General features: G+C 37.0%; 1 protein-coding gene across 1 annotated transcript in view; it reads right to left on the reverse strand.

The window, feature by feature from the left end:
• Positions 1 to 953: 953 nt before the first annotated feature.
• Positions 954 to 22063, reverse strand: part of DPYD (dihydropyrimidine dehydrogenase) — a gene marked incomplete at both ends in the record, with an annotated part of 823320 nt that continues 802210 nt past the window's right edge. Inside the window, 2 exons of the mRNA XM_079721437.1 lie at positions 954 to 1124; positions 4161 to 4301. Of these exons, the coding sequence (XP_079577563.1) occupies positions 954 to 1124; positions 4161 to 4301 (312 nt within the window). The remainder of the gene's footprint in view (positions 1125 to 4160; positions 4302 to 22063) is intronic.

The following is a 22063-nucleotide window of genomic DNA, read 5'->3' on the forward strand; positions in this document are numbered from 1 at the left end:
GGTAAAGTGGTACCACACATTTAATATATATTTCCAATACTATATTTTTCATTCTTGAAAAATGAAGCACATGACCCACTGCTGTATAATCTGGGTTGTGTTCAAACATTAATTGCTGTAATCATGAAGGTTACTATTAGAAGCAGATAGAACAGATCTTTGCATAGCAAAAGAGTGTCTTTAACCAGAGCTCCGTCCTAACGGGTCTTACTTTGTTAGGAACATAGTTTAAATATTTAAAGAAGAATGTCATGTTGATTCATTGGTGGCGTTTGGACACCCATCTAAGGAGTGAGTGATGAATATCACAGCGTGATATGAACGGTTACTAAATACTCTCGCCTTCAGTATCCAGCACCAAAAAGAAGTTATTTCAGTGAAGAGGCCTTAAAAAAGTTTCCCAAATCCTTGTTGGCTTTCTTTTCCTGCCACAGTAAATTATTATTTGACTTCATTTGAGCTTTATGGAGCTAATTACCTTTGCTTAGAAACAGAGTTAAAATTAAATGTAATTTTTAATTATAAAATGTTTCCTTGGAAACATTTGCTCATAAGTTAAATTGTACTTTGTTCCAAAATACTTATTTCTTTTACAATTAGAAATCAATGAAGAGCCCAGCATAGGGCAATTTGGAAACTGTAGCATTAATTGCCACAAAACTGCTCATATTTTTCATAATGGACAGCTGATGGTGAACATCCAATTAACCGCTACACAGTTATATTTAACAACTCTTCTCAGAAAAGAATTATTCTATTTTATGACCATTAATTGAATGGTCACTGGCAGTAGACATTTTTAAAATTAGGAATTTCTTTAGAAATTATCTTTTTTTATTTAGAAATTATATATTTGTTTGAATTTAGAAAGAGCTGAGCATAATGATCACAATTAAAAAGATCAGCATAAGTAGGTGACCTCAAGGTCCACAGCAACTGTTTCACAAATCACCTTAAGGCACGGGATTCACAGCCAAGGGCAAGCCTCTCTTTGGTTCATAAGGTGTTGTCCTGGAAACCATTCTGATGCAGTCGATAATAGGGCAGACGGAGAGACACAGGGTACAGCCTGTACAACCGTCAGTAATGGTGGGCAGGTGGGTTTCAGGATCAAACTGGATAGCCTGCGAACAGAAATAAAGAGTCTTGCTGTCACTGCCCACAAAGGTCAAGAATGCCCCCATTTTAGCATCAATGTTTTTTTCCACTGCAGGAGAGCTGCACTTGGAGACACTACGCCCAGCACTGTGGTGCAGCTATAGCAACAGTTGAGCTGCCAGGGAGAAGGGGAAAAAAAAAAAATGGACAAAAAAGAAATGCTTTTAAAATTAGAAACACAACGTTTAAAATTCCTTAGAGGTATTTTTCTCTCTTTGTGTGAGGAAAATATTTCATAACATAGTAACTCTCTAGTGTCCTGTGTTCTGAGAAGAACATAGGTCTTGTCAATCTGACCATGACTGGGCAGGTGTCGGCTACCTGAGGGGGGCAGGGTGCTTCCACACCTTGTCCTTCTCCCACTCATGGTTCTTGACAGCGGAGAAGCGTCACTGTCAGATGGGGCAATGAATGCACTTGTTTGGATTTCAAATTATGTGTGTAGTGTTTAGAAGAAGGCAAAAGGAAAAAAAAATTAACTTAAGTGCCAGCTTTCAGGTTTGAGGATTTCCAAGCTGATTCTAGGCATTACCCGACCACCAAGGGGAAAATTCACTGAAGGATGGGAGCCTGGACACCTGGCTTCCTGGTCCTGGCCTGACACTCCTCAGCTGGGAGAACCAGGATAAGGCTTCCAGCTCCAAAACTGCTCAGGATTTTGAGAAATTCAATAATTTATTCCATTCCCCACCCCTTCTTTCCTTCCTTCCTTTCTTTTAACATGAAGCAATCTATAATATGCAATGAAAATACCTAGCGTGAAATTTACAATTGAGATTTTTATTTAAAGTCATGATGATTATTTGTTAAAGAGAGATATTTCAACAGTGGAAACAACATGCAAGAATTTCCATCTAGGGGAGACTTCAGGGTAGCTACGTGGGGGCAGAGGGGACTTGAGGACTTGTCTGGAATCTTGAAGAACAATTTGATGTTTTTACTCAGATGGTGCACTAATTTGGAGGGCCGAGCTAGGGGGCTGAGCAAAATTATGAGGGTCATTAAGCCCCCGCCTCACTCCAGATACTCCTTGAGGCCAGGTCTGCAAATCTTACATTTTGAAATAATTACTGAATTGTGTTGTGTTTTTTTTTCCTGTGTCATATACAACATGTTATATAATCCAATTCAAAATATTTTTTATGTATAAAATTTTCCTCCCCCAAATTAGGTTACTTGTAACTATAATTTTTTTCTCTTTTATGCACATAAAAATGAAAATGGTCTCATTAGAGTAAATTATGTCAGACTGCTTAATATTTTTAAAAAATTTCTGATCTTTAAGGAAACAACCATATATGTGAACAAGAACTGTAGTTATGACAAACTATTAGAAAAGTTGTCTAAACAAACTGTTGCCGTGTTTTGTAAAACAACATCTCAGATGGCTGTTTAAATGAGTAAAAGCTTTCTCTTCCTTATGTACCCTTTTATAAATAGAAATCCAAGAAACAATTGATGAAAATAAAATAATACTTATGTTTTAGAAATCTTATACATTGGGCTTCCCTGGTGGCGCTGTGGTTGAGAGTCTGCCTGCTGATGCAGGGGACACGGGTTCGTGCCCCGGTCCGGAAAGATCCCACATGCCGCGGAGCGGCTAGGCCCGTGAGCCACGGCCGCTGAGCCTGCGCGTCCGGAGCCTGTGCTCCGCAACGGGAGAGGCCACAACAGTGAGAGGCCCACGTACCGCAAAAAAAAAAAAAAAAAGAAATCTTATACTTTGAAAATTTGCAAACATGTAAAACTTTTCAGTTGAAGATTTTGATTTTCTATTTTTTATCTTTTAGAGACATAAGAGTCAAAGGACTTTTAAAATCTTTAAAAATGTATAATTGTGATTTTCCCCCTTATTAATAAGATTAGTTTTGCTAAAATTGTACCAAGGCTGGAATTTCAAGGTGGGAATTTAAATCTAAGATTTAAGATGTTAGAACCCTGATGCTGTGATTTTAGTGACGGAACTTCCTTACTTATCTCTGATTGGTTAATTAGAGAAAAGAGGAAAATGAATGTGATATGATTAGCATTTTCAAAGTAACCGTTAGAGACACTTCTCAGATAGAAAAAAAAAGTGATACAAGAGTGGAAATTTGGTATAGAAGTAGTGTTAAATTAAGGAAGAAGAGATTTTTAAAAAATTAAAATTATGTCTGTCGTACCTGGATTAAGGCAATCAGAAGAATATGTAATATCGTACCACAAGCAAATAGGAACTTTCTCCAAGCTGAATAAGGTAAATGAACTATAATTTTTAACACTGGCCATTTTATCTATTTTGAAAATTCATTAATCATCTTAAAGGGATCTTATTTTACTTTATTATACTTTTTTATAGCTTGAAATATTTAATGAAAATAATATTATTCTGTAGTTTTTAGCCTGAAGACAGATGAATGCCCATTTTTTCTTTATTGTTCCATGGCAGACTCTCAGCTGAAGGCTGAGGAACTGGGAAGAATCTCTGGATCATTTCATGTGGTAGGAATACAACTTGTTGGCTCTTCCAGCTATAGAGGAATTTCTGGTCCCAACCAGCCCATCTAGTTGGTGGGAAAATGCTTTTTCTTTCTAACTGAAGCTCAATCAGTACTGAATGGAAGACCATTCCCTTTTGGTAGAAGGAAGCAAGTCCTTTCAGGGTCATGGCAATAAATTGTAGTTCTTTTCCCTCTGCATGAGAGCATAATGCTTCCTCATGGCCATAATTGTGTGAATTTCTTTTTTTGTTTGAATTTTTCCTTCCAATTTTATGGGTGATGAAATGATACTAAAACAATACTGTGCACTGAATGGTGGCATCGTTAGTATGAGTTATGGCTTCCCTTAAAAAAAAATCACTATGTTATGAGGGTGAGAGGACAGAGAGCTATGTCACTGCTGAGTAGCAATGTTTGGCAGGTCTGGTCTGAATCCCACACTTTGTGACAGAAGATGTTTTCTGCTACAAAACCCAAGAAGAAATATGCCTCACAGCATTCTAATTGCAGCAGGATTCTTACCTGGTAGCCAGAGTCATTACAGGTCATGTAGCATTTGCCACAGCTGATACACATTTCTTCATCAATCACAGCCACAACTTGCTCTAAGTTGCTCAGTTCACCAAATGTTCCAAGGTACTGCAGTGCTTTTCCAATCACATCCTGAAAGATAGGCACTGAATTACTTAGTGTTCATTGTAAAACATTACTATGTGATGATTAATATCTGTCCAAATTTCCCTGTTTTTATAGAATGCTGCATTATATAACTTAGAAGGTTTTGGATATTGTAATTCTCACAGATATACTTTTTATAATTATAGCTTACATATTTCTGTCTCCTGAAAGATGGGCTTTCTGTATATATCTAGCGTAGAAACACAAGACCTAACTAATTGCATTCATCAGGTTTTCTACAAATGATCTAAATCAGTGTTTCTGTGGACAGAAGAAATGACACCCTTTTCAGTGGTTGTGGCTTACTTTTTCTCAATTTTGGACTTTAAATGATCCAAAAGTAATGAAAAGTGACAAAGGGTAATGCACTGATACTAGAAAACTTTAGATTGCTAGGAATGAGAGGAATAAAAATGTGGACACTATGCATTTATAGCACTGCATTTGGAGTCTAGATTTCATTCAGAAGAGTGCTTTGATAGCATACCCACCTGTCATGTCTTGAAGAGTATATTTCATTATTTTATAATTCTAATTTATGTTAATTAATTAGGTTCATTTAATAGCTAAATAAGATGCTCTTTTACTATTAAAGAACCAGGATTTTCTTCATTCACCACTGAAGATTTTTCATGCTGTTACACATTGCTTTGTTCTTCATATTAATTGGAAGTGTGCTTAATATGTGAAGCGCAGAAGATGTTTCATCAACAATAAGAAACACTTTGTTTCATAAAACAAAACAGAAGAATGTAACAATGTTTGTAAAATTAGTATGCTGTCAAGATTTTCTGCTTCTGTTTTTAACTTTTAACAAGACAATCTTTTGTTTGAATTCAAGGTCTGTCTTCAAGGTGGTTTGACTCATATTTAAAGCCATCTTCCTATATTCTCTATCTTATTTTCTGCTCTTCTTTTTATGACCTTGGTTACCCTTTTTTACTCTATTTTTTCCCTATTGCAGCTCTAAATGACAACATGCTCATGACTTTGAGCTTTTAAACTGAAACAAAGTTTACAAAATCATATACCATTCGTGTATCTCAAAAAATAAGGTGATCAAAAACTTACTGTCTTTACTATTTTCTTTTCAGTGTGTTGAAGGTATAATTTCAGTGATACCACAGTCTGTTTGTAGGGGGGAGGTGCACTTGATGTCCAAATCAATATCTCCATTCTGAATTTCTCTCACAAACTTAAGATCTACTTTTATCAGCTGCATGATGAGCATTGTCATTAGAATTTGGTATGTCAAGTTCACCACTCACTGAAGTTTTCATCAGCATCACAAAACTGGATCTTCCTTCTGATTTCCTTAGTCTTATTAACACTGTTAGGATTTCTTCAGTCACTGAGGCTTGAAATTTCAGAGCTGTATTTCACTCTGACTTCTCCCTGCTCCAAAATCTCATCAGTTGCCAAGTCTTCTGAGCTCTGGATCTGCAATATCTTTTGAATCCTCTTTCCAAGTCTACTATAATCTTTAACCATTACTAATTAATTTCCCATTACTTCTAATGTAGTTACAAGAGCCTACATGTCTCATCCTCTTATTCTCCCTTTCCTTTCTACCTTATGCAGTGTTGTCATCTTCATCTACGCTGTAGAGCACAGATTAAATTTTCTCACTACCTTACTCAAAAATCTGTTGAATTAAATACAGTTTCACATTTAAGTCTAGCATTTAAGGCTTTCTACCAACTAGTCTTTTTTGGTCTTATTTCTCACTTCCAAACACCATGTGCTTTAGCTACACTGGACACATGCCCTACACTGAACACACTTGTCAGTCAACTCCTCTGGCACCTAATTTTATCTTGAGTCCTCTGTCCAGAATACCCTTCCTTCCCATCTTCACTTTGAAAAATCCTGTCCATCCTTCAAAGACATCTCACATGCCACTACTTCATGAAAATCTCCTTAATTCTTCCTTCTCCTTTCCTAACCAAATTGAAGATGTGATCTCCCTCTTCTTCATTCTCTTCTTCCTTTGTCTCCTACATCTTTTCCTCCTGCCCTTTTCCCCTCTTCATCCCCTCTCTCTCCCCCTCCTACCAATGCAATGGCCTAGAGTGTTTTATGTATTATGTGGAGCTAATGGTTACAGATTACTTTGAGTTCTTACTATGTATCAGGCCAGTGCCATAATTTTTAAGCATTTTCTCATTTAAATCTCACACATTTTATAGAAGATGAGATTATTGACATTTAAGGTATAAAATTAAATAAATAATGAAGCAGGGATTCAGACCAGTGCTGCCTAACTTCAAATTCTATGGTCATAAGCACTCTGCTTTACTGGCTCATCTGTTATTTCTCTATTTAGCAAATTTTACTTCATGTTGTAGATATTTTCTACATTCAGCTCCTATTTGCAGTCTCTTAGGAGGCTTTATTCATCTTTGTATCTCATGTTGTGTATCTTGCTCCTCAGATCACTGAAACATAATGGGTACTCAAATATTTGTTTAAATAAATGTATCTTTAGTTTTTCTATATACTAAATATTCAGCAAAATATTAGGCACACAGTTGTATGAGCTAAGAGCTACTTTTTGATTTACTGAATACTTTTATTAATATGAGATTCACAAAAAGATTTGAGTACCTCTTTAAATACAAAATAATCATAGTCAAAGTATCTGGGTATGTTTAATATTTTCTAATATTTTAAGACAGTAAATTCATGAGGTCACTCTATTGCTGTAAAATACTATACGTGATAGAAAATAATTTTTTCAACCTAGTAAACAAATTAGTCAAAACAGTTGTTTCATTGAATTAGATCATGGCTTGACTGAAATCATCAGTAAATACTCAAAAGACGATTAAACAGGAAACTCCCTAGATGGTCATCCAGCTTATAAGGCTTATTCCAAAGAAACAATGCATATTTCTAAGATATTTTATTGTAAGAAGCAAATTCACATTATGTGTATATCAAATATGCCTTTTGCTCTATATTGGAGATTTGCTGTTGTTATTTATTAAAACACCATTGTTTAATGTGAAACTAAATAAAACAAAGTCCTTGGAGCCTCTAAAAATTATTTACACATGGTGTTAAAAATCACCCCTCATTCATCATAGCTCTTAAGAAAATTATGTATATATATATTTAATCTGGAAGAGGATAAAAGAATGGCTACTATTTTAAGTTATTTTGTAAAGAGTGATCAAAGAAAATGAATTATCACTCTATGTGGCAGATAACAAGGACATTTGTTTAAAACTCAAAGCTTCCAGGTAGTAATGCCAGCTTATAAATACCCTTGAGTACACGTTCTGGAATTTGGAGTTTGCTGAAAGTTGCATATAATCAGTAAAGCACATATGGCTAGTCTAGTCCCTGTTGGACACATACCTGTGGAGATTAGGGTACCTACATTCATTATTCCAAGCAGGGTGTGGATATACAAAGGTCGCGCGATCTGCTATAGCCATCCCTGATTAGTGGAAAAGTTTATGTGTGACTGTGTATGTGGGAAAAGTGATGCCAAATTCTTTAAAGTGTAGGTGATACATTTGATTTAAATATGTTTTCCCAAAATTAATGTTGGGAAGTAGTACAGAATTCTAGAATCACATCTTGGTCAATTAATTATTTGTTTGGGATAATCAAAAGTATTTTTAAAAACTAGATCAGTCAATATTTCTGTTTGATATAAAGTTTGGGGTCAAAAGTGAGGAACTAGAGGGCCCCCATCCCATCCCTGCTGCATCATACTTAATGTATTAGGCTGAGTATGAATTTCTTAGTTTTGGCCTACTTTTTTTACAGGTGATTGAAGTATTTTCAAGTTGTGATTGATATCTGGCATGTTAACTGTCCTTAGATTTAAGTCTTCTACACATCTGATTAGCATACTATTTATGATACCTGTAAAAAAGTGTCATTCAAAGGCCAGGACCCAGGACAGTGTGCTGTGGGCAATCACTATGATGTCTATCCAAAACAGATCAAAATTGTTTGGACGTAGCTGTTTAATTACTTTACCATTTCCTTATCTGTACCATTACCAATGTCACAGGTTCTTATCTGTTACATCAAGTTCACTGCTTGCCTAATAAACCTATCAAAATAGGAAATGAGATAACTCTGTTTGTTCTCACAGAACTTATGCTGACACTTGATAATTTCTTCCTTTACTAATGCTCTCAAGTCAAAAGTTTAATGATCCTTAATGAAGCTTTCTGGTCTACTTCTCTTTTCTTCACTCCCCTTGCCACATCAACCTTTTCCTTTTCTAAAGAACCTGGAGCACCATTTAATTTTTAGCAGTGTGATACAGCAATATCATACTAAAACAGTTTCAAAAATAGAGCATACAATTTATTTTTGATATCCTATATAATGTCCTCCGAGCTAGGAGACAGGGATGGTGACTGTACAATTAGAAAGGGAAGTCTTGAGTTTAAATTCAGTAGAACTCTGATAACAGGACTCAGCGTGAATAAGCTGAGTTGGGAGGGCAGAGACAAAGCATGATTTAGGAAATAAAGTAGTAAGTAAATTAGTGGAGAAGGTAAGAGAAGCAAGCAAACCAAGAGATGGGGTAGAAGCTAGTGAGGACCTGGGAACTGAAGTGGGTGAGAGAGGGTGGAGCGGAAGGGAGCTTATTACTGAGAGACAGATGGGTGAGGTTTGGGTGTAGTCAAGGTTGGCTCAGTACAGATCTGTGGCCCTGATCACTGTATTCTTTTTATGTGGGCCAGCTCAGGCTTTAAAGTAGCAAGTTCTCGCCAGACACTTTGGATTTAAATACATTTAATGAGGCTAAATGTGATGTGTTTCTACTTTATCCTTACCTATCTTGGGCTTCACCTCTCGAATATGTTTTCCCTATCCTTTTCAGTTCTCAGAGCATTCTTTTTTTTTTTTTTTTTTTTTTTTTTTTTGCGGTACATGGGCCTCTCACTGTTGTGGCCTCTCCTGTTGTGGAGCACAGGCTCCGGACGCGCAGGCTCAGCGGCCATGGCTCACGGGCCCAGCCGCTCCACGGCATGTGGGATCTTCCCGGACCGGGGCATGAACCCGTGGTCCCCTGCATCGGCAGGCGGACTCTGAACCACTGCGCCACCAGGGAAACCCATCTAACAGAATTCTTTATGGTGATGCTACAAAGATAATTGGAGCTGAACAGTTCTAATTGTAAGTTAACAGTATACCATCTGCTCTAAGTAGTGGGTGTATTCTCTCTCTCTTTTTTTTTTTTTAACTTTTAATAGACAAAATACATTTCCATTTTTCCTAATATTTTCTCCAAATTCAGATAATTTGAGGCTTTGGTATTTCTGAAACATTTTAAAATCTTGATGCCACTCTTTTATGATCATCGCTGGTAATGTGATCTCTAGTTTCTCATATGACCATTCAATACTGAGTTATCTAAATGCTTCACTCTTTTCCTATTCCTCATGAAACTCAGAGATTATGTCACCAAATTTCAATTTGACAGCCTCTCATCCTTCTTGATCCATGTTCAGGTTAGAGCTCTGACTACAGGATTGTTTTCTATTGTTGTTTCTGAGCTCCCTGAAAGTAGACTTACTAAAGGTGGCATACTTGTACATTTAAGCCTAGACTTCCTTTCTGTGGCCTAACAAACTCTACGATGATATGGGATGGTTACTTTCCTTCAAGATTCTCTTAGCTGCCATTTTCCCCAAACAGATTTTTATAAGGAACCAGAAAGAAGTCAATGCAGTAAGTCTCTCATTGCTTCTCTCTCCTTTGTGAGATTAAATTTCCAACATGGCAATTCAATAGTTTTGCCAATGTTTTGCCTTTAGTGGAGTGGGATTTTCATCTGAAGTCTGTAAAGGCTTACATCACTGCTCTATCTTGCCTGTCCGTATTAACCATCTGGTTATGGGGTCTCTGATGTAGTCCCCGAAAACATTTCTGTTTTCCTTTCATTTCACTCTCCTGCAGCTGCTTCCTCCATGCTTCACTTTCACGTTTGTGGATTTCCATGCATGTGTATATCTTTTTGACATGTACTGCTCCTCCCCCAGCCCTTTCATCAGACTTATTTATTCCAAAGAAGATATACCTTTCCATCATCATATTCCGGTCAGGAATCACATCTCAAAACATCCCCGTAGGACGTAAGAGTTGATTTTCACCATATTCTGTTCATGTGTTTTAAAGTCCAGTTTGATAATTTTTCATCTGCTATTTGTCTGTATATAGACAACTGAGAATGTTAATGCCTCCCGTCCATGGTATCTTCTGAAAATTGCTGGGAAAATCCTCCACTATTTTTCTTCCTGTGCCATCCCTTTTATGCTCCATAGTATCTAATATGCCTTACAGTTATATATGAGTACTTTTCTCCTTCCCCTCACAACTCAATTGAAATAATAAACCTCTCGATCAGGCTGACTGGTCTCCTGCCAACACTGTCTTGCCAGTCTTATGAGATGCAGTCTATCTCTTCCTAGAAGCAGCAGGAAGAGATGAAAACATCACTAGTGCCCCTAAACCATTCATTTTCCTACCCAGAAATTCAAAGACGTTAGAGATACATTCCTGGCTTCATAAAGAGAATGAGAATTCATTCTCATATATATCAACAGAAGTGGGAAGCATTCGGGGAACTTTATAAGCCTTGGCAGACTCTCAAATCTCTGTTATATGCTGCCTGGGACTAAAGCACGTTTCTCATTTAGCAGGGCCAAATGTGCACACTGTCACTTCAGTTCTCTTCAGCTAGGAGATAAAACGGCTTCCTGTTTGGTTTCTTTTCTCTAGCACAGGCGAACCTGTGGAATGTGTTAGGAGCTTCTTCAGAAGGTCCTGGTTCATCTTTTAGAAGGAGACCTTTACATCTATTGCTGGAGGTCAGTTGTCTTTTTCTTACTTTATCTCATTCTTTCCCATCCCCTTCAGCACTGATTTTGATTACCCTCCTCTTCCTCAGAAGCCTTTTCTTTCACAAAAGCGACAGCTCTGCAATATGGCAATATGTATGGTAAATGTTGTGTCACTATGAAATGGAAATCCAGATGTAGGATTGATAAAGAGGAAATTGACTGGATGCCAGGCTGACTCTAGGCCCCCAGACTATTCCCTGCGGTAGGACTGACAGCCTCTGAGACCATTTTTAGCTTCCAAGGACGCAAAGAGAAGCTGGATACCATGTTGGCTAGCGAAGATTTCTGGTTCTCAAGGACCCCCTAGTCACAGTGTAACATTGGGAGTAACCACTCTTGACGCTCTAGCTGAAATCCTTAGATGTTTAATCAGTATATCCCCTTGCCCTTCTACATCATGTTAAGACTGAGCAAGAAAACTGGATTATTTTCCTCATTACTGCCTCTCAGTTTGGTCCTTTCTAGGAAATCCTATTGAACAAAAGAATGAGTTTTGTATTGGATTTAAGGTCCCATGGCTGCATTTATTCCTAGTATGTATTAACACTATGCTTTGCAAACATACTCATATGCTTGAAATGCCACCTTCCTTTTTTTATTTTTCCTTTCATGAGAGACAGAAGAAGATAGTGATTAAGGCCCAAGTTTTAGAGCCAGATTTTGGAATCAAGTCTTGGTTTTCATGTCTTCCTAGCTGTGTGACCTTAGGCAAGTTATTTAACCTCTCTGTTTATTAATTACTTAATCAGTAAAATAGGGAAAATATGGATACCTGATAGGGTTATGGTGAGGATTAAATGAGTTAATTCACAAGCATGCAGAACAGTGCCTGAAACCTCATAAGTACTCAATAAATATTAGCTTTTATTATTAATTCTCTGCTTAATTAACACTAATTTATTAAACTCCATGTTAAATATCACCATCTCTGTGAAGCTTTGCACAATTACCCGAGGCGGAACTAATCCCTTTCACTCCTCTGTGTTCCCAGAGCATTTTGTACATATTTGATTGAACTGTAAATAATTTTTAACATGTGTCTTTCTCCCTTGTTAGACTATGAGCTCCGTAAGGATAGATATCTTTCTTTTTAAAATTCATGTTGTATTCCCAGTTTCCTGGATTGCAGCGAGTGCATAATAAATATATGTTAGCACTACATCTCCACCAAGATCAGGAAAATCCTGGTGCCTTGAACCATGCCTTGTTAGTCTCTGGACGAAGACCCAGTCCTTAGCACACTGCTGAGGTCACATAGCAAATACTCAGTAAATACTTACTGATTGACTGATACTGAAACTGCCTACTTCTGAAGCAGCAGACCATTAAGTCTTATTTGAGGCATTTGAAAGAAAAGAAGAACAAAAGATGAGATCTATTGAGCATGGCTTGCCTAGAAATAATATTGTCACACTCATAACCAGAGAAGATGGGGGTAGATTAGAAACTTGAATGCATGACTGAAAAACTTGTTCAGACAAGAGAGGCTTAGTCAACTTTGTGGGGCACTGGGGCCCTTTTTATAGCAGATGGGGAATAATATACTGTGCTGGCTGAGAGGATAAACAAAGCAGTGGCATGGAGCTTAAACTATTGAACAGAGGGATCTATAAAGAGGCCAGCAGCGAGGAGGGAAGAAACAGGCTAAAATAAACAGATAGGTGGACAGGGAAAATATTAAGCACGAAAACAGATAACCCAGGCCCTCAGGAAAAAGGGGAGATGGAAAAATGGTATGTCAAGAACAGAAGAAACACTGTAGGGAAAACATAAAAGTAATGATGAAGCAGCAGAGGGAAGTACATAGCATGCCTGGGTAAGTGTGGTACAATAAAACAATAAAAGCACAAGAAGAAATGTCTGATTCACATGCAGAGAGAAAATGACTCTTAAAGGGAACGTGGCTGTTAATTTCGATGGGGACTGAACAACCACACGGCCGCATCATCCAGATGGAATCTAAAATAATGGGCAAGGGGGCAAGGGACTCGTACGAAAATGACAGCCGTGGCTCCTTACATTTGAATAGAACTATGCCTCGTGCGATACTTCCACACACATCATTTCATTTAGAACAATGGAGTTGAGGTCTTCTGACATTATCTAGTATTTATCCTCCTTCCTGCCAATCTCCCGCCTAGATTGTTACAACAGCCTTCTAACCAGTCTTCCTGTTTCTGTCCTTGCCCATCTAGGATCTTGTATCAACACTGCAGCCAGAATGAGCCTTTGAAAAATTTTGTCAGATCGCATCATTCTTCCTTTTAAAGAGCCTCAATAGTTTCCTGCCAAGGACTTTCCTACTTTGGGGTCTTTGCATTTTCTGTTCCTTCTGAATGGAACGTTCTCCCCCCACCACCACCCCCCTGCCGATATTTATCTGCATTGATCACTCTCTCACTCTTTGAAGTGTTTACTCATATGCCATTTAACCAGGCAGGCATCTCCTGATCAACCTCTCCAGCAATTACTTTTCTCCTAATCCTGCTGTATCTTCTCCACAGCACTGTGACCATCTGACATAGTATGTACCCACTCGTTCATTTGTTTATTGTCTGTTCTATAATGTAGACACCAAATGTAGACACCATGGTGCCTAAGATGTAGACACCATGAGAGCTGGGCTTTTGTTTTGTTCACTACTGAATTGCTAGTGACTAGAGCAGTGCTGGAACATAGTGGGTGGACATTAATAGTTGTTGGATGAATGACAAAATGGATGTATGGGTGAATAGGACAATTATTGCCGACCGGAAATTGGAATCTCAGTGGTTACATGTGAAAGACAAAATGAAACAATACCAGATGTCCTTGCCAAGATGAGCAATGCTTTCTGACCTGTGGGCCACTTCCTCATTCTTAAGACTTCCTCTTTTTTTTCTCCAAGTCATCATTTCCTTCTGGTTATTCTCTTATTTCTTTGATCACTTGTTCCCATTTGCTTCTCCAGAACTTCCTACTCCCTCATAGGGTATTAGGTTAAGCAAGAAATGAAGAAAATATATGTGAAGATTCTGTCTTATGTCTGGCACCCAGTAGGCGGTCAGCATGTCAGTTCTTTTTTCTTTATATCATTCAGCACAGGTGCAAAATTAGCTTGAGTTCACTAATATCAATATGCTCAAATCTAAAATTTTCACCCCACATTAAAAAACTCATCAAACCTAAAACACCAAGAACAAAACCCTGATTCATTATCTTTCATTTTTCTTTATCTCAGTTAATGGGACTATCAAAAATCTAATCATCTTAGTCTCCTTATTTTCAACTCCTTACTGTCCCTTATACCTCAGTATATAAAGAGAATCATCAAATTTTAGAGGGAGAATTACCAAGGTTTCATCAATTTAACCTCTGCTTCTGTTTCCATAACCATGGCCACTCACCAAATCTAGGACCACATTATGAATCACTGGGAACATCCCTTTTTCCACTTACCCTTCTAATCACTACCCAGTCTACAGGGCTCCTTAAAGGCCAGTTCCTCAGAGAGGCCTTCCTCATCTCCTTCAATCTAAATTAGGTCTTGCTATGAAAGAGACTCCATACATCCTGTATTTTTCTTTACTGTTTGTATTACAAATATAGCTTTATATTATTAGTGTGATTCTTTGTTTTAATACCTGTTTCTTTCTCTACTCTGTATGCTTCATGAGGACAGAGGCTGTGGCTGTTTTATTTTTTGTACTGTAGATGCTCAATTCCTAGCACACTGCTTGTCTCATGGTAGGTATATGATAAAAATTTCCTGAAAAATATATGGACTTCTTCAAAACTTCCTACTTGGTTGACTTCCAGAGCTTTATGTATTCCTACTAACATTCTTGAGCTCACTTTATTGGACATATGGAAATGGAGGGTCACCCTAACCTGTTATCTACTTCAAGCTGTCCATTCCTAACATCATAAACTAATAGTGGGTAACATATACAGTATTTAGGATATGTTTGGTGCAGGCTAAAAGCACTTCACACACTACCTAATTTATAATCCCATGAGTCAGACTTTTTTTTTTTTTTTTTTTTTTTTTTGCGGTACGCGGGCCTCTCACTGTTGTGGCCTCTCCCATTGTGGAGCACAGGCTCCGGACGCGCAGGCTCAGCGGCCATGGCTCACGGGCCCAGCCGCTCTGCAGCATGTGGGATCTTCCCAGACTGGGGCATGAACCCATGTCCCCTGAATCGGCAGGCGGACTCTCAACCACTGCACCACCAGGGAAGCCCAGGCCGACTCTTTAATTATGTCCACCTTACAGATTAGTTAACCGAGGCAAGTTCATGTAGCTGCTAAATGGCAGTGGCATAATTTGAACCCAAGCAGTGTGACAGAGTAGTTCCAGGCTTAACTCAGGAAAATCTTTTCCCATTAATGTAATCTGCTAAAATCTTATAAACCTTGCTACATCTTTCAATGAAGGAAATAGCTTCTTAAGACTTTCTAGCTGTCACTTTCTTCAAACACAGGCTACTTACTAAAATGACACTGGTAAGCCCAAATTCAGTTTCATTAAATGCCTATGGCATTGCAGTAGGTAGAAAATCATATGTCACTCTCTTATCCAAGATGACTTAATGTATTGTCTGGACTCCGTTCCTTCCTTATTTGCCAAGGATATAGCTTCTTTAATCATGCCCTTTCTAGTAGCTTTAGCTATCGTTTCCTAGCATATAAACACATGCAAGCTTAGAGTATCCTAACATATACAAACCAACCTTTCCCTCTACTACATTTCTTCTTGTCACTTTCCTTTTGATCTTTCTCAAGTTCAGGAAAGAGTATTCCATATGCCTTGTCCTTAATTTTGAAACCTTTATTCACTCTTCAATTTACCACCCCCTGGATTCTACTTTTCACCACTCCACTGAATCTGCTTAGGCCAAGATAAGCTAAAATATGAAGGTCTGATGTTTACGCTAAGGAGTTTACCTTAAGATCATGGTTAAGATGTGGGAATTTTAAACAAAGGGTAAAACAATCAGATTTGCATTTAACAAAGAATACTTCATAATAGTTGGAGGATACATTAGATAAGAATGAGAAAAGAAGGTGGGAGGCCAGTTTGTAGAATATTTCAGAATTCCAGGAAAGAATGTGTAAAGAACTTCCCTAAGACCTTTGCTATAGGGAAGAGCAGAAGAGGAAGAGGACATGACAGATAAAAATGGTGGACATTGGTGAATGTCCATGATCCCATTCATGAGAGAGATGAGTCATAGGATGAAATCTAGGCCAAATTTCAGGTTTCTGCTTAGGTAAGAGGGTAGATAGAGTGCTGTTCATTGAGACACAGGACTCAGGAGGAAGATCAGGCTTAGAAGGAACGATAATCAGTTTAGTTTGATTGGCCTTTATGCACCTTGCTTAGACTATCCAGGTGGAGGTATCCAGAAGATAGTGGGTGACACAGGTTTGAAGTATAAAAAGAGGTAGGGATGCAATCCAAAAATGGGCAGAAGACCTAAATAGACATTTCTCCAAAGAAGATATACAGATTGCCAACAAACAAATGAAAGGATGCTCAACATCACTAATCATTAGAGAAATGCAAATCAAAACTACAATGAGGTATCACCTCACACCAGTCAGAATGGCCATCATCAAAAAATCTACAAACAATAAATGCTGGAGAGGGTATGGAGAAAAGGGAACCCTCTTGCACTGTTGGTGGGAATGTAAACTGATACGGCCACTATGGAGAACAGTATGGAGGTTCCTTAGAAAACTAAAAATAGAACTATCAATCATACAACCCAGCAATCCCACTACTGGGCATATACCCTGAGAAAATCATAATTCAAAAGGAGTCATGTAACACAATGTTCACTGCAGCTCTATTTACAATAGCGAGGACACGGAAGCAACTTAAGTGTCCATCGACAGATGAATGGATAAAGAAGATGTAGCACATATATACAATGGAATATTACTCAGCCATAAAAAGAAATGAAATTGAGTTATTTGTAGTGAGGTGGGTGGACCTAGAGACTGTCATACAGAGTGAAGTAAGTCAGAAAGAGAAAAACAAATACTGTATGCTAACACATATATATGGAATCTAAAAAAAAAAAGGTTCTAAAGAACCTAGGGTCAGGACAGCTATAAAGACACATATGTAGAGAATGGACTTGAGGACACGGGGAAGGGTAAGGGTAAGCTGAGATGAAGTGAGAGAGTGGCATGGACATATATACACTACCAAATGTAAAATAGATAGCTAGTGGGAAGTAGCTGCATAGCACAGGGAGATCAGCTCGGTGCTTTGTGACCCCCTAGAGGGGTGGGATAGGGAGGGTGGGAGGGAGGGAGACGCAAGAGGGAGGAGATATGGGGATATATGTATATGTATAGCTGATTCACTTTGTTATAAAGCAGAAACTAACACATCATTGTAAAGCAATTATAGTCCAATAAAGATGTTTAAAAAAAAAAAGAGGTAAGGATGGAAGATAGTTGAGTCAATATATAGGAAAAGTTTAAATGAATCATAAAGGGAAATGATATAGTAAGAAGGAAGCAGAGAGAGGAGTCCAGACACCATCATCATGTTCTCTCTCCACCTTTTTCTCTTATTGTACCCCAACCTGCACCTGCTTCTGTCATGTGAAGCTACATGCTGCTACATGAACTCATCAATCTTCCCCTCAAGGTCCACCTTCTGCTACCTTTTCCATCTGGTTAATATCAAGAAGAAAAGGGAACTATGTTGAACATATTTCAAAGTAAAGAATCAGCACTGTAGTAGAAAAAACATTTTTGTCTTCACAGAAATGTTAAAAGTAGTACTAAGGTCTTGCTTTCAAGTAAGAGGCTTATAGCCAAGAATTTTGGACTTTGTCAGAAGGTTTTATTTGTAAAGTTTTTTGTTAAACTCTTCCTTATTAGACAAAGATTTACTTAAGGTATGAAACTTTTTATAGAAATTGGCCATCCTTATTAGAACTTTGTCTAACCCATTTCTGATTCACTCTTGAAAAGTTTTAGCTAATTCTGAGACACTGAACATTTAAATGTAAAGTAAGTCATGCATTTATGATACATTTTTTGTCATTGAATCATAACTTGAGAGACGGAAGGAGCCACTTTAAAATGCAAATATTGAAATCTTGGAATGGTTGCTTATTTGTGAAAAAAATTAAAGGTATATCCATATCTGATACTTTAGAGCAGAACAAATTTTAGATTAATTAAATAATCAAATGTAAATTCCAAAAGAACCAGATGGGGTAAATCCATATAATCTTAAGGTAGAAAAAGCTAAACTAAGCAAATAAAGAAAGGGAGAAATCACAAAACTAGCTTTTGCCAGATATGATTTCATAAAAGTAAAACTTCTGTATGTATATCTAAAAACACCATCATACAAATTATGAGGCAAATGGCAATATATAAAAAGTTTATTTAAAAAATCTATAAAACAAAGATAAATACTACAACAGAAAACTGGTCAAAAGAAATAAGTAACAAATTCACAAAAGAAGAAATGGTCAAAAATATATTAAAAAATCATGCCAATCTTACTACTATTTAGACATTGGAAATTAAACAAAAAATACTTTTTTGACTATTATATTAGTTAAAATTAAAAATAAATCTATTGTTGACGGGTGTCTAAGAATGAGTCCTCTCTTACATTTTTTGGCAGAATGTAAATTTGCACGTTCTTCCTGGAGAACAATTTGGCACTATGTATCAAAAGCCCTACAATTTCACCTGCAATTTCTCTAGAGAAAACAATAAGAGATCTACACAAAGATTTTTGTACAACAATAGTTATAATAGCATTATTTGTAAAAAATTCTGGAAATAGCCTAAAAATTCAACAATAGGTTAATTTTTAGAAGTTAATAAGTTCATATTATCAAATATTATAAAACCATTAGAGTGATATATAAATAATTATGAGGTTTTTATATAGAAAATTTGAGTATTCTATGTTTATTTTAATGTATTACATTTAGGTTTAGAAAAAGAACTAGAATTTTATAAATCTAAATTTTAATAGTGATTAAGTTGAGGTGGTAGGATTAGGGGTAAATTTTAGATTAATCTTTGTGCTTTTAACAGAAACAAAACCAAACAAACAAATGAAACTACAGAAGGTCAGGAGGAGGAAGAAAAGAAGAAAGGAAAAGAGATGTCTTTGTCCAGTGGTCTCCTCTTACAGATCTCTCATTAGATATTTGCCCCAAATCAAGTGATTAGTAGCACAGCGGTGACAAAAGCCATGTGTCACAATTCCCTTACTAAACGTTATTCTCCTTGTTCTATACTGACACCTTCATCTTCCATGAGCAATCTCTAGGTATATTTCATATATCTTCTAGAATGGACCAAACATTTTCGTCCCTATTATGAGCCAATCTTTTCAATCCTAAGCCAACAATTCTCAATTTCACCTCCCCCACTCTACCACTGTTTACTATGTGACTTGATCAAATTATTTAATGCTTTTTAATTCCTCAATTTTCTTATCTGTAAAATGAATATAAAGATAGTACCTATCCCAAGTATTGTGAAGATTAAATGAGATAAAACATGTATAGCACTTGGAACAGTATTGGCATATTAGAGCTATTGGTTGCTACATACTTCCATTGGTGCTTTCAGGAGATGAAATTTCTCTCCTACTCTGGAAAATCATACTGGAATATGAATAAAAGTGAATTTATTAGAGGACAACTGCTCTAATTAAAAATACAATCATACACACACAGAGCTCACTTTTGGTAACAACGTCATGGCTCTAGAGATCAAGTGTCATCTAACGCCACCACAAATATCTCTGGGACAGGAACAGATCTCTATCTTCCTTCTTCCTCTAAAACATAAGCTGTGTCCCACTCTATAGAGATATAAAGCCTTATAGAAAGCAAGATGAAATGAGCAGTCATTGTCATAGTAAATGTAATTCCTCATTTTCCAGAAATAGTTGCACCTATAACTGGTGAAAATTCCCCATGTCTCTGCAGAAAAACCTCCCATTATCAGTTACCATTATGCTTTCTGACAGGACACACCATATTTCTAGAAATGATAACAGGTATTATAGAATGGGTATAGACACCCTGGGAAGAAAAACAAGGTAGTGGAAAATCCACTGGACATTGAGAAAAATCTACCATAGCAGCCCCTTAATATGTCAGCAATGTTATGGTCTTAGTTATGGGAAGATGGTGTCAATGGTCTCTTGAGGCTTATGTAATGTAACACCAGGGGTACTTCAATTTGGATCATCTCTGAAGTAACAATTTAGGAGAGGAATGTAAGCCTGTACGATTTCTAATAAGACTCCTCATCTCTCCTTGAGACTTTAAAAAATGTTTACTTACTTTCCTGACTTCCCAGTTCTTTGGTTTATTTAATTCTGCTGAGTTTGATATTTTATTTGGATTAGTGATCGGCTAACTTTAACTCAACTTCAGCAGGTTTTTTGTTTGTTCTGTTTTTGTTTTGCTTCTAGGTTATCAATATATTCCCTGACAGAATAGAAACCTAAAAAAGGCCTCAATGCTTTTATAATCACCTTGCTCTTCCTTTATTTCAAATATAAATAATATTTTCTTTTGAATTTTGTATACATAAGGAAAAGATGGAGATCTTACATTTATTTCAAATTAATTAAATAGGAAAAGACAAGCAGGGACAATTCCCACTTAACCCCAAACATATATTAGTTATAGCCAAAGGGTGGGGGAAATGTGAAGAGCAGAAGGATCTGGCTTCTTCTTTACCATCAGTGTCCAGTTCATCCTTTTAGTATCAAACAAATAATTTAAATGAAACAGCTCAAGAGACTCTTTGGGGCTATTATACTGCTGAAAGTCCCAAGTGTTCACTTTATTTGGAATTATGGCATTGAAGTGCTGGTAGAATTTGTATTCAGCCACTTCCATATTTCCTTTCAGAACTCTGAATAACTTAGTCCTCTCAACATCGTCTAAATTCCACTGTTTATTGCATAGGACACATTTCTTCTTTCTCATAGATAGAGGGGATTTTTAAGGGTTCCAACTCCTGTTTGACTACTAAAGAGGAAGTTCAAAGAGCTCCTAAGAGTAAGCTTTTCAGCTGATGCTTCAACCAGGAAATGGAGATAGTCACTAAATGGAGAAGAGTAAGTTTCAGTGACTGAAAACCACATTCCCTGATGGTAACTTCAGAGAGAATGTGGACCTGTAATACTCCTTTTTTCTTTTTTTTAAAAATTATGATTGCTTTAAAATAATTCCATCTTGAAGGAGGTGGGCAGGAGGGAAGTAGGTGTGGCTATAAAAGGGCAAGCTGAGGGATCTTGGTGCTGATGGAACTCTTATCTTGACTGTGGTGGTGGACACAGGAACCTACCTATGGGGTGAAATTACACAGAACTAAATACACGTGTGTGCTCACACACGCAAATGAGTAGAAGTACAACTGGGGAAATCTGAATAAGATCAGTAGATTGTATCTGTGTCATTATCCTTGTTGTGATGCTGTATTACAGTTTTACAACATGCTACCATTGGGGAAACTGGGTAAAGGGTACATGAGACCTCTCTGTATTATTTCTTACACCTGTATGTGAATCTACATCTTTTTCAAAATAAGAAGTTAAAGAAGAAAAACAAGAAATATAATGCACACATAATTCCATCTTAATGATAATTTTTGATATTATCCAGAAAATAATTTCCTGAAACCCAAATTTGTACAGGCTTTCCCAAGGCTGAACCAGAGAAAGTTTGTCCAAAATGTAAGGTATCATGTTGATATTGATGGTGCATATTGATCATTTAGTTGTACTGTATGACTAAGATACCTCTTTAATTTAACTGTAGATTACAGTAATTTTTAAATGAGTGTAAGAAGACAAAGAATTAACTGTAATAT

Source organism: Hyperoodon ampullatus, assembly GCF_949752795.1.
Source record: "Hyperoodon ampullatus genome assembly, chromosome: 2".
In the NCBI taxonomy this organism is placed as follows: Eukaryota; Metazoa; Chordata; class Mammalia; order Artiodactyla; family Ziphiidae; genus Hyperoodon; species Hyperoodon ampullatus.